The following is a 13,868-nucleotide window of genomic DNA, read 5'->3' as shown; positions in this document are numbered from 1 at the left end:
ACTAACAATAAATGAACCACTAACTTACGTGTACTATTAGAGCATTTATGTCATTTATTTAAACTTTATTTTACCAGGTAAATTTACTGAAAACCAGTTCTCACTGCTTTACGTGATATTCGGGAGAACTTCCTATGATACAAATGTCATACAAACGACACGTTCTTCAGCTAATAAGGGAAAAGTTGCAGCGCCGGACAAAAAAAATCTAACCATATCATGAAAAACGAGGTTTAAAATTTTCTACATGAAGTGCAGGGAGACTATCAATTAATGGGTATGATTTAGTGTTGTTTTGTGCTATGGTATAGGCTGAAACCTGCGGTTATCATTAAAAACGAAATGCGGTAAACGCAAGACAAACTTTTATTTTTGTACGCCAATGAATATTAACAGGAATGTTAAATCTGCATTTGCATAATTTCAAACTTATGCTGGACTTTTATTTTTACTTGATTGCTCTTTGTTCTCCCACAGTGGTGAAATTGCACCATTTGTAATTTGTAATTGAATTTGTTTCACTCAATTAGAAAAGGGAGTTGTATTTCAAATAAAGTTTGAATCTGAACCTGTGTAGTTTGAATGGGGGGGGCTCAATAATGTTCCTATCTAGAAAAGGGGGGCCCTGCAGAGAAAGTTTGGGAACCACTGCTGTAGAGGATGGGGGCCTTTGGCCCCCCTTAAGGGCAGAGCAGGAGTGTGTTGGTCCTGTTGGATAATGCTACTTTGTCTCTTTGGTATTAAACCAGTAGATCTCAATCCTGTTCCTGTCAACCCCCCCCCCCCCAGAATGTTTTCATTCCAGCCCACTCTGCTTTCAACCTTGTACATTCATTACTAGCCTATTATGGACCATATAAGCCTGATTAAGGTAGAGTTGGAATGAAAACATTTTTTTTTGGGGGGGGGGGGGGCTGCCAGGAACAGCATTGCATTGAGAACCACTGTATTAAACAGTCCCATCACCAATGCAACATCTCCATAGATGGCTGTACAATGGCCATTTTCAAACATTTTTATGAGTATCCTCATTGTCGTAAGAGAGGGAATTCTGGGAGCTGTGTTTAGCTGAAAGGGGCCATTTCTGCAGTGCCGACCGCAGTGTCATATTCTAAATTCTTTTTTTTACCTGGCAGGTCTTTGATAATCCATCATGATCTTTACGCTCTGTAAAAAGAAAACATTTTTCTCCAATCAGTTCTTATAAAAAAAAAAACAGCATAAGTTAGCAAATAAGAGTAACTCAGGAACCACTGGTCTGAAAATCGCATCAGGTCGGTGTTTCCACCAGGGGAACTGAAACAGGTCCACATTTAAGCGGCCATGTTTTCTCATTACGCACCTTGTTGCGTTATTGATGAAAGCTGCTTTACTGAGAGAGGATGTGAAAAGCCAGAGTATTAGCTCACTTTAACAAAGGAATCTGTTACAACCTTCTGTTTTTCCTTTTTTTTGAGTTCTCTGAGGTCAGGGGTCTGACATGGGCCCAGTCAAAGTCCGACAGCTACAGGAGATTAAATCCCACTAAGATTAATTGGGGCTGCACTCCTGCCAGTGGGAAATTTCCAGAACAGTTTCTCAATGTCGTTCTTGTCAAATGGAACCCAAAAGAAATGATACCTTACATGGACAAAAATGGAATGGTTACATTTAACAGATTCAGCTACTAAAAGTTCCTTTTCATTTACACGGCATTCATGTTTATATAACATACAAGCTCTGAATGCATTTTTACCCTCAGTTAAATACTCCTCAGTGGGAGATTACTGGAAAGGAGTTATTCTTAAATGAAACACTACCTTTTTAAAAAGCTTTATCAGGCAATTTTTATATGAGTGTATTATTTAAAGACCTCTGTATTAAGTGGGTCATTAAGCCAGGATATATTCATGTCTGAAGATCAAAAGCTTAGACAGAATCCACCTTTTCCCCTAGAGCTAATATTAGGTAACTTTATGAAAAGAAAAGCCTGCTGTGTGTAAGAAATGGCTAATAAAATGAAAGCACCCTTTTGATGAAAGGGTTGATTAAGAAATCAATGAAGGACTCATATATGCAAGGCAATGCTAACGCGCAGGGCAATGCTAACGCGCAGGGCAATGCTAATGCACAGGTAGGGTGACCAGATAATCCATGTCATCCCGGACACCTTGAGCTACTTCAGTTTTTACAAACTACCTTAAAACCGAAAGGGTCCTGTGCTCGGCTAAATTGTTACGTTCTTCTTGTGCTTTGACTGGTTTGTTTCCTAGACTGAAATACTGTACTCATCCAGCTGTTTCACATTAACATTAGTGACACATGCATGATTATAGGACCAATCAGCATGCAACAACAAGTGAAATCCAGGTCATTTTAATTGAAATGGTAGTTTAAAAATTCTGTCCTAGCTCAAGGTGTCTGGGATGACATGGATTATCTGGTCACCCTAGCGCAGGGCAATGCTAATGCGCAGGGCAATGCTAACGCACAGGACAATGCTAACGCGCAGGGCAATGCTAACGCGCAGGGCAATGCTAATGCGCAGGGCAATGCTAACACGCAGGGCAATGCTAATGCGCAGGGCAATGCTAACACGCAGGGCAATGCTAATGCGCAGGGCAATGCTAATGACTGCTGTTGCCTTCATTATTTATAGCATTTTCAGTTCTGGCAGCCTCCTGTGTTCCCAAGGTCCAGGCCTTGTGTCTCACTTAGGAGATCACTGCCTGTCACACGCCTGTGATGTTCTTTGTGATTTCCAAACATTTCTAGTAGCCGGGGTGGGCTGGGACGCTGGGACTTAATCACGGGCTGTTAAGGGTACAGTTAAGGGTTCCTTTTTTTAACTTTCTGCTGCATCAGCATTTAAAAGGTGCAGCCTTTGATACCTCTGCAGGTTTGATGGGGGGGCGTATTTCTCGGGGGGGTGCTTTAGATGGTTCCCCATGAAGGGAGAGTCTGATTTTAGCCCAAAAGTCGCTTGCTGAATTCCTTTTAGCTCATTTTCTGCATCCGATGAGACCGATTTAAGACGAAAACAGCTGCCATGTCTAAAAGCGAAAAAGTAAAACCGTTGTCTCAGCGTTGAAGACAGAGTGTGCATTTTCTGAAATGTGAGCAAGCGGTGGGCAGCTGCAGAAATCATTAACATCTGAGATTTTTGACGTGTTTGTATTAATGGAGATGAGAGAGTGGAGGAAGCAGGGTAGGGGGACGTAAGTCACATGATTTTACAAGACCTGGGGGGCTGTGAAATGATGGAGCATTTTCCCAGTTGAGCTTCTTTGAGTGACAGACCTGATGAGAGTCAGGGAGGGGGGATTTGGGGCCTTGGGATCCCGGACTGACGTGCTTCTGGTGCGCCCCCCCCCCCCCCCGGCAGAGATCGGAAATGGGAATCTGAAGACCATCCTGGGCCTGTTCTTCAGCCTCTCGCGGTACAAGCAGCGGCAGCAGCAGCAGCAGCAGTACTACCAGGCGCTGATGGAGCTGCAGCAGCCGGTGACGCATCACGCCGCGGACGCAGTGCCAGCAGGCCACCACAAGGCGGCGGACATGCAGTCCAGGTAGCCCCACCTTTGGCGTCCCTGTGGGCCATCGCTCGATTTAACTCACACGGCGGCCCTGCCGTTGGATGCATGTGGATGATGTACGATCGAAGTTACAGGGGTTTCATGTAAATAATGGTGAACTATAGATGTTATCATTTAAAAATGATGTAATTCTGTAGATTCGGAAATGAGTTTGGGGGGAATTCCTTCCTTGACAGGGACCTGTAATAACCTGGGAGGGAGGGGGCTGGGGGGGGGCACAACAAACCAATAACAGGTGAACAAATGAACAACTGAATAAACATGTGACAGGCAGATCACAAAGGCTCCCTGCAGGCAGGAACAGGAAGTGATGTCACTGACTGAAACATGGGCAAGGCATATTAGCATACAAAGAGGAGGGAGGAACAGAGGAACAGGTGGGGGCCACATTTATTTAGCAGATGGTTTGGTGCAAAGCGACAGAAAAGCAAGGCAGATGATGCATCAGAGTGGGAAGATAAGGCAGTGAGGTCCAACCGTCTGCAGTCGGCCTTCTGCGATGTGAACCTCGGCCTCGGAGGGGGGGGGCTGCCACTCCCAGGCTGAGAAGCAGCCTTTGGCGTGGCGTTTGAGGCCGTCGTCATAGTCTCCTGTTGGCACAATTAAAACTGGGGGGCAAAGACATGGTTCAGTGATCTAAATACACAGTGTGCAGGGTTGGGGAGGGGGCTAACATGCCAGGCATTGGGGACATTCCTGGGGGGCGTTGGGGGCAGAGCAGTCGCAGCTGAGTTCATGTCTGTCCTGCATTGGGGCTCGTTTCTGCTGGGGGTGGGGGGGTGAGTTTAGGCACAGCTGTCTCAACCCCCCCCAATAGCCGGGCCGCGACAGGTGCGGGCAAAATCTCGGCCAGTGCAGACATCATGACGCAGGCCGGGAATTCGGAGTATGTCATCATGCCCTCCGCGTCATGACAACTCGGGTCGGCGTGGGGGGGGGGGGGCAATCTGACAGCACCTCTAACTTCACTCCTGGTTTAACAGGCGTCTGCTCAGACACCCGCTGCCGGTAGCGTTCCTTCACAAAGGCGGCCATTGTGCCGTGTCCTGAAAGCGGCTTTGAGATCCGTGGTGCTGATAGGGGACCCAGCACCGCTGACGTTCCCGCCGGAATGCCGGAGAGGATGATCCGCATCCTGACGGCGCGGCGGGCCACAGGCGCGGATCTGAATGATTTATCGCGTTCCGGCTCAAGCTCCCGGGACAAAACATAAAATGAATTAAACTGATGCATGTTAGCATTGGCTGGCACTGACACGCGGTGAATTCCCATTGGCTGCCTGTCCCCCTGTGCCACAAGTACAATTGCCAAGGCTCCCTCGACCCCCACATTCATGTCCGAAGCCCCGACCGTGAAGCATGCGATGTGGGCTTGCAGAGGATGAAGCCAATGGCTTTTTTTAAAGCCCCCTCCTCCTTGCCACCCCGCCAACCCCGTCGTGGTTCCAGTTTCAGGGCCAGCCTTTCTATAGCCCGCACCTGCTGGAGCCTGCACCCCGGGGCCCAGGAGCTGGGGAGGACACTGGAGGCAGGGCCAGCCTACTGATGGCCTATGGCGGGGGGGGAGCCCGTCAGGGTGTAGGGCTGTGGGAATAGCCCAGCCCTCCCACTAGGCTCAGCATGTCTCGCGGAGAGCAGCTTGACCTGCCCGTCTGGCGAAGCCCCAAGCCCAGGGAGAAGAAAAGCCGGCTTCCCTGTGCGAAGCTCCTCACCGGCAAGCCCGCGGAGCCCTCTAGGTACGATGCACGTGCTGCGCTCCCACTGCTTCCGTAATCTTCCTAATGAGTTGAAGGTGACGTGGTGTGCTCTCTTATCCCGGGGGACACCCCCCCCCCCCACCAGTTTTGGTTAGATTCAGTGAAATGGTGACTGATTTTATATAAACGGAATTTTTATGTAAGAATTGTGAAGATGAATTTAAAGATTACAGGTGGCCCAGGTTAGACTCGTTGGCCGAGATGAACAGCTAGTGTCCAGCGTGAATCGGCGGCCCAGGAAGCCGGCAGGACTTGGGAGACGTTTCCGATCACGGCGTGGTTTACTTCCCCACCGACTGGCACGGGCGCGGCTCTGCCTCGCGGCATTCGAGTGTTTGAGGGTCTCTGCGGTGAAATAGGGTGTGAAACAGTGACTGGCATCCATCTCGATCCTCTGGTGACCGGCGCTGGCTTCAGCGAAGTACGATAAAACGTACTTCGCTTCTTTTCTCCTCTGTCTTCTAAACATATTGTAATTAACCGTCGGCTTTAATCGATTGCTGCTTGGTCATCCGGACAAATCAGATCGGAGGAGAATACCAAAGAGTGCCAAATTTTGTTCCCATCTGAGTGTCATCACCTGATTGGACTTTGGGTTAAGGGGGCCAACCTGTGTTTTCGTGTGACCGTGAGTGATGTAAGGTCCCCCCCCCCCCCCACATTGACAGGCGGCTTCCAGGCCCGCTGTGGTGGATTCATGGTGCATCAGTGTCAGGTGCACACTTTGGTTGGGAAGTGACTGTTACTCCTTCCATCTCTCGGCTCCTGGATTAATCACCTCTGGGCAATTTCTCTTCCCACCACACTGCGCAGGATTTATCTGCAATTGACAAAAAATTCTAAGCCTTAAAATACACACGCTGGTCAGTGCTGGGGATGCCGGCTGAATGCATAAGCAGACTGAGCCTTACATCAGTCACTAAAGAGGAAATCTGACCGAGAGATCAGACCATGATATGTATGTTAGGGTGATGCCTTATGCAGTGCTAAACCCTTAAGAATGAGATCTAAGGGCTAACTAAAGTGCGTACGTGACACAGCAGAGCTTATGTGGGAATTAGACAAGAATATACGGGGTAGACTATATGGGGTATAAGCCATACCCCCTCTACCAGGCTGTACCCACACAGCAGGGCGTGTTGAACACAGGAGGAGCATTTTTTAGAATCAGAGACAGTGTGAGAATCATTTCTGGTTCCATCCAGTGAGGTGTAAATTTTAGACCCACAATGTAAAATGTCCATGAGGAGCATTCGCATTGCAGATCCCCCCCCCCCTCTCTCTCTCTCTCCGCCTCCCATTTGTATCCATACTCTCAGGGAGACTCGGCACTCTGCCACGCCATGTCATTTGATAGATAGACCACGCACACTTGCACTTTAATCTTGCATCTCTGATTTCCCTTTGTTTTTGTTCAGTTACTAGATGTCTGGCTAAAATAGCTTACCAGAAGTTTCTTGTTTATCATTCAGAGATTTGCATTTTCCCCCATCAGCTAAAACCCTGAGCTTCTGTTCCTCACTAGTGCTGGAGTGCTGATACAGTAGTGCTGAGGTACAGATTTCATTACACATACGTTACGGTAGCGATTCCTGTAGCTAGTTGTATAGTTGTAACACGCTGGAGGTCTGATGACACGATTGATATACGGAGCCCGACTTGCTAATCTCATGGACATTTTTGCGGTCTGACATGGGTTTACAGGCCCTATCCAGCGGGTCTGGGACATTTCATCACCGGATGACTATCTCTGATCCAGACCGCGACGTCCTTGGTTCCCAATAAGATGTGAGAGTTGCGTGTTGGGTGTCTTCACACGCGACGATCTGCCTCCCCGCTGCGGTCGGAGGGGTCGAGGTCGCGCTGCTCGGAGACGGGCCCCCGACTTGATCGTTTCATTAAACGGAACCACAGAGGCCTGTAACAAGAACCAGGCGGCCTGCTCCCACCGCCCGGATTTGCCCTGAGTGTAAAGGAAGCCCCCGTTTGACAGACCCCCCCCAAACCCCCATAGATTTTGTGGCCTGCTCTTGGCTCAAGGTCCACATATGTTTCTAGTCGGGGACCTGGGCGCCCTGGCACTCGTTCCTGAGAGTCGTCGATGCCATGAGGACGTGGTTCTTTTGGGTTTTGAGATGCTGGGTGCGATGAACAGAATGTTCTGGATGCGAGGGGATGAAGCAGGAAAAAGTAGATGACGCTTCAAAGAGAGATGCTCCGCAGGGGAAGGTCGGGCCTCGCTAATCAGGATGGGACGGCCGTCTCGTCTGTGAGAACGGGTCGTTTAGCGTCCCTCTGCTGCGACAGCATTTCCAGAGGCTCCAGTCCCGTTCGTTTTGCGGGACACTGGTTTCGCTCCTCTATGACCCCAGTGTGCTGGTTTGTTTGACCATCTTTCAGAGGATGTTGATTCAGCTTGTAGGTGAGCAGCAGGTGACACACAAAGCGGAGATTTCCTAAATAAACCCGTTAGGTAATATCATCCGCAGCAAAGAGTAATTACTAGAGACATAAGTTTTATGTCAATCCAACTCACAATTGCACGGTTTTTGCTAAGTATGTTTTCTTTAGAGATGCTGAAACGTCTTAATTCTCTAATGCAGGAAATCAGTTCAATTTAAGAAGAACAAAGTGTATGTTACATGGATTAATTAGTGGTTAGGGGAGCATCCAAAACAAAGTTGTAAGTTCGCTGGTTGGTCAACAGAAGAGGATCATTAGGAATCACTCTTTTCCTTCCTCACTTTATAGGAAATGTGACTGACATAGACCAGTGTCCTTAATGTATCTTGTATCAACACAGGGCACTCAGGTCCTGCCGTACTGGAGTCCCAAAATGCATAGCGCTTGTGTTAGTGTGGGTTAGCAATCAGGGCTGTGTACGGAAGTGACACTGCTTGGTGTGTTTGCTATAGCTCCCATGTGACGCTACACTGTTATGAGAAAATGAGTATAAATATGTCATGCTGATCCTTTCTGCCTTTCACTTAATTTAATGGTGTGTTCAGCTTTAAATTGGTGTAATTTAAAAGCAATGACAGTCACACTGAGAAAAGCAGTGTGCAAGAAAGGATAACCACTACATGATCTTGATTACAATGACGGTCCACTGTCATTGGCTGAATATGCTGTCATTGGATGAATGTACTGTCATTGGCTGGATGCGCTGTCATTAGCTGGATGCGTTGTCATTGGCTGGATGCACTGCCACTGGTTGGATGCGCTGTCATTAGCTGGATGCGTTGTCATTGGCTGGATGCACTGCCACTGGCTGCCCTGTCATTGGCTGTATGCGCTGGCCAGTCTTTTCCTTTGATCTGCGCTTTTTCCAGCCTTGTTTTGATGAGCTTTACCAGGTGACGGGGTGACGTTCAGCCTTGAATCGAGGTCTGCCTCCACTGGCCCCCCAAGTCCCTTATCGCCGTCCCGGGAGATCCGCGCGCCTTTGCTCGCCTTGACCGGCTCGGGATCTCGAGGCCGTGTCGTTTCTTACTCGCCCCACATGCTCGCGTGTAGCTGAGGAACTCGGGGGGTTAAGACCCAAATCCCTGCTGTGTGGTTTCTCTGCACCAGGCTCCTGTCACGCTAATAGTCTCTAAACACTGGGCTCAGCTTTTTGTTTTGACACCCTCCAGCTTTAAAGGGGGGGAGTGGAGGGTAAATAAAACCACGCCTTGCGGCTTTCTGGGTTTTATGAAGAGCCGAGCGGGTCGAACAAGAGGCCTGGTGCCCCCCCACCTCCCGCCCCCCAAACTCAGCTTAATTCAGCCAGTGCCTCCCCAGCCCACCCCCCACCCCCCCGAGAGTAACAACACGCAGACGATCTGTCATTGAAACCAGTCAATCTTCATTCTTCTGCTTTCCATGTTTCCCAGCCTGACTCGCCCTCCCCGTGTCACATGACCACATGACCGCTGTGTCACTCGGTGTCACGCAGGCGTCCCCTTTGTCTTTCACATCGTCGTCATCCGTTGGGACGTTTCTGTGGTGATTTTGCCGGAGCAGAGCTGTGCTTCGGGTTCACTCGGCCCTCTGGGGTGCACTCTTCCTGTCCGCTTCCCACCTCACTATTATATTACTTGTTTTCCCTCAATTTCACGTGTCCTGTGATGATCGTTGGCATGGCAACGAGGGTTCACCATCACTATAACCGCCAAAGGTGAAACTTTGAGAGCTGCTCCGTGCCAATGCACCGGACCCCTGCCGGACGCGGTGAAAGTGTGACTGATGCGATGTCCTGTGCCAAATTGACCATGCCGGTAGATTTATTATGGAGGGAGAGTACAGAGGCAGGTTTGGAGCGGAACTGAAGCCACGTGAGACCTGAAATGTACCGATCTGCATACATCCCGCTTGTTGATAAAGGGGTTCATGGTGCATTACTCACCGGAGGTTAGGGTTTGGAGCACGCCGGCCGCCAAGGGAACCGGTTTGTTCTTGTTCAGCTGTCTGAAGCAATGTGATGCAGGTTCACTTATATGTAAAAACATGGAAACTCAGTTTTATGGAAATAAATCTGTGACTGCAATCAAAAAACTTAAAATGCAAAAAGTTTTTTGGTCTGATTCCTTATGGTTTTTGTGTGGTTACTTATGGTTAAGGTTAGGGCTGGGTAGGAGTTAGGGTTGTCATTGTTGGGATACGGGTTTTGTTCATAGACATGAATGGATGGCCTGTTTGTGTGTGTGTGTGTGTGTGGTCACCAAATGCCCCACACAATGTGATAAAAAATTCTTTTGACATTGTGGGGAGATTGTGACATTGTGTGCGTAAATCCTGGGTTCAGTGGCTCATACTCACCGTCTTTTGATAACGAATGAGCCTCATTTCAATAAAACGCCTCTTGTTTTCCTTCTGTCCTCCCTGCCCTGCGCTCACCCCCCCCCCACCCCACCCCCCCACCCCAAAAGCCACAGCTCGCTGTCTGGGCCCCGAGACGCAGCTCTGTGCCATAAGCCCTGACTTGAGCTTGAAGGATTTCCTATCTGCCTGTCGGGTTACATTTCTGCAGCGCGGGGGGGGGTGTCTTTTGCTTTCTGGAGCCTCTCTCATGGACATAGATGTGATTTTGGTGGATCTCCAAGGCCGAGACGTATTGAATGCTATATGGAAAATGCTTGTCACACATTTTCACAGGTGATGAAATTCATATTTATTCATGTGGCCTCAGTAACACACCCAAGGCCTCTTTCACTCTCTCCCCGGTGTTTCATTCGCTTGATACTCATTTCAGCCGCAGCCCACCCCCCCCCCAACCCCCCCCATTGCATTAGCATGTCTCTTAAGATGTCACCGTCCAGGAGATTCGATGAAGCTGCTAACTTTGTTTCCCCTGTCCTCTGTCATCCGTCCTCTGCACTCTCCACAGTCTCGCCACCCGAAATGCAGCACCGGCGAGTCACACGGGGACAGCAAGCGGCCAGAAGAAGAATACAAGGTGAGTCTGTACCGTCTACTCATGCGCTTTACACTGGAGAGTCCCGCGTCCAGCAGTACAGGCCCATTCTCTAAGTCTCCGTAAACCACTAACCAGCTTAGTCATGTAATAAAATACATTTAAATACATCCTAAAGCACAATGTGTGTCTACATGACCAGGCAGTACCAGGGGAAGTAAATTAACTCACCAGCTGATTTGTCTTGAAGATGCTATTAGGTTTGTGAAGCTCTTTTAATGGCTGCATAAGAGGATTATTAGTGCAGGGAATGCATCGGGGCTGGCTGAGGGTCCCTGCAGTAGGGCGACTGTGCAGTGTGCGTACGGCACAGTCACGCCTCGAGAGGCCAGGAGATGGTGACAACTCCCCAGCGTAGCCGGGAGTCGCAGAACGGCCGCTTCAGAGGAGTCGGACTCGGCACGGTGCCGCTGTGGTGACTCGCTGGCTCCGGAACGTTTCCTCATTCCGATCGTCGTCATTTTACATGTCATTCTATTTGGCAGAAAATGCCAGCCTATTTTGATAGAGTATTTGCAGGGTCATCGAGCTCATTTTCCTCAGAAAAAGGGGGCGTGGCTGAAGCCACAGGTAGCCAGACCACCGTTAAGTCTCTGGGCCTTGGCTTGGAGGGGAGGGTCACCGAACCTTGACCATAAAACAAGCTGCAGTTCAGGCCGCGGAGCCCTGTGACACGGGGGCTGTCTCACGGAGCCTTCACAGTCCCAACTGCCGCGCCATAATGAATCACTAATGGAGAATGACGTGCAGCTCGTGTCAGCCCTAAATTCATACCGCAGGTCCCGGACATTTCAGCCACATGTGCGATAGATTGTTAACCCTGTTTACGAGCCTGTGGTTCTGTGAGGTTTTTTCTGATAGGATTAACATCACTTACGTGATCACTGTAGATTATGCCCTTTATTATAGTTTCCAGCATACAGCAAAAACATTGTGTACAAAAAGCAAACATTTTGCAATATATTTATGATAAAAAATTAACAGCTGCTAAAATCAGCTATTAAAAACTGAATGTCATTCTTAGCATCTTTCAGCAGAGGGCAGCATTGCACAGCCTGTGGGCAGTATTAATCGATTCAGGGGTGCTGTAATAGTTACTCCGGTTGCGTAACAGCCAGCTAATCCTCTGTCCAAAAAGCAGCGTTCCATTTTGCTCCGGAAAGACCTGTCAGGCTCCTTCACCTCTGCGACGTGTGCAGCAGATGGCAAAACCTTCTGTTTGGGTACGAGCTCTGAGGAGCCCCCCCACCCCGTCATTAGCCGGGGGCTGCGTATGAGCTGCCTTTGGTGTCACCAGATGCTTCAACGGCAGCGTGCTCATCAGGCAGAAGGCAGGTTGCATTTTTAGACACCCAAGTTCTGGTTAATTTCTGAAAAAAACTTTTATACCTTACCAAACTCCTGGTGTGTGTGTCTGTTTTTGTGTGTGTGTGTGTGTGTGTGTGTCCATCCATCCATCCATTTTCTGTACCAGCTTGTCCTAACATAAGAAATATTGCAAAATTCAGTGTCCTGAATAAGGTGCAAAGATCATACACACACGCGCACACACACACACACACACGTGCGCGCACACGCACACACACACACACACACACACACGCGCACACACACACACACACACACACACAGTACATATATGTGCACAGTATAAATATACACTATATTGCCAAAAGTATTGGGACACCTATTTTTACACACACACATGAACTTTTATGACATCCAATTCTTAATACAAAGGCTTTAATATGGAGTTGGCCCACCCTTTACAGCTATAACAGCTTCAACTCTTCTGGGAAGGCTGTCCACAAGGTTTATGAGTGTGTTTATGGGAATTTTTGACAATTCTTTCAGGAGAGCATTTGTGAGGTCAGGCACTGGTGTTGAACGAGAAGGCCTGGCTCGCAGTTTCCGCTCTAATTCATCCCAAAGGTGTTCTATCGGGTTGAGGTCAGGGCTCTGTGCAGGCCAGTCAAGTTTCTCCACACCAGACTCACTCATCCATGTCCTTATGGACCTTGCTTTGTGCACTGGTGCGCAGGCATGTTCGAACAGGAAGGGGCCATCCCCAAACTGTTCCCACAAAGCTGGGAGCATGAAGTTGTCCAAAATGGCTTAGAATGCTGCAGCATTAAGAGTTCCTTTCACTGGAACTAAGGGGCCGAGCCCAACCCCTGAAAAACAACCCCACACCATAATCCCCCCTCCACCAAATTTTACACTTGGCACAATGCAGTCGGGCAAGTACCGTTCTCCTGGCAACTGCCAAACCCAGACAGAGAAGCGTGATTCGTCACTCCAGAGAACACATCTCCACTGCTTTAGAGTTTACAGTGGCAGTGTGCTTTACACCACTGCATCCGATGCTTTGCATTACACTTGGTGATGTAAGGCTTGGATGCAACTGCTCGACTTCCATGAAGTCCTCTAAGCACTGTTCTTGAGCTAATATGAAGGCCACACGAAGTTTGGAGGTCTGTAGCTGTCGACTGCAGACAGTTGGTGACTTCTGCACAGTGTGTTCCTCAGCATTTGTATACATGTGTATGATCTTTGCAACTTACTCAAGACACTGATTGACGGGATGGGGACATGCCCTGTACCCATGGGTCCCCCTGGTGGTATCACATGACGGGATGGGGACATGCCCTGTACCCATGGGTCCCCCTGGTGGTATCACATGACGGGATGGGGACATGCCCTGTACCCATGGGTCCCCCTGGTGGTATCGCATGACGGGGTGGGGACATGCCCTGTACTCATGGGTCCCCCTGGTGGTATCGCATGACGGGGTGGGGACATGCCCTGTACTCATGGGTCCCCCTGGTGAAATCCCAAATATAATAAACATACAGTAATTAAATTATGGCCCAGGTTATGTACTGATATACTGATAATACTGATAATACTTTGTTATTGGCTAGTATCAGGTAGCGCTCTGATGTTGGCTGCTGGTACGTACATAAAAATGACCAAATCAAATCGCCCATCATCACATTACATGGTTACATTGTTTTGACACTTTTATTTATTATTTTTTTAATACTGCTTCATGTTTTTTGTTTATTACTGACTATAAAAA

The 13,868-nt window shown here is 48.7% G+C and overlaps 1 protein-coding gene across 7 annotated transcripts in view; it reads left to right on the top strand.

Annotated features, from left to right (window-relative positions):
- Positions 1 to 13,868, top strand: part of nav3 (neuron navigator 3) — a 247,046-nt gene that overhangs the window by 175,758 nt on the left and 57,420 nt on the right. For 6 of the 7 annotated variants that reach the window (XM_072710106.1, XM_072710122.1, XM_072710115.1 and 3 more), the window contains 2 exons: positions 3,365 to 3,548; positions 10,700 to 10,768. In XM_072710106.1, coding sequence (XP_072566207.1) covers positions 3,365 to 3,548; positions 10,700 to 10,768 — 253 coding nt within the window. Of the gene's footprint in view, positions 1 to 3,364; positions 3,549 to 4,886; positions 5,311 to 10,699; positions 10,769 to 13,868 lie in introns of those variants that run through there. The other variant, XM_072710129.1, reaches the window with a different exon arrangement.

Source organism: Paramormyrops kingsleyae, chromosome 1 (assembly GCF_048594095.1).
Source record: "Paramormyrops kingsleyae isolate MSU_618 chromosome 1, PKINGS_0.4, whole genome shotgun sequence".
NCBI lineage: Eukaryota > Metazoa > Chordata > Actinopteri > Osteoglossiformes > Mormyridae > Paramormyrops > Paramormyrops kingsleyae.
Note: the sequence above shows the minus strand (reverse complement) of the source record. Positions and strands in the feature narration are given on the sequence as shown.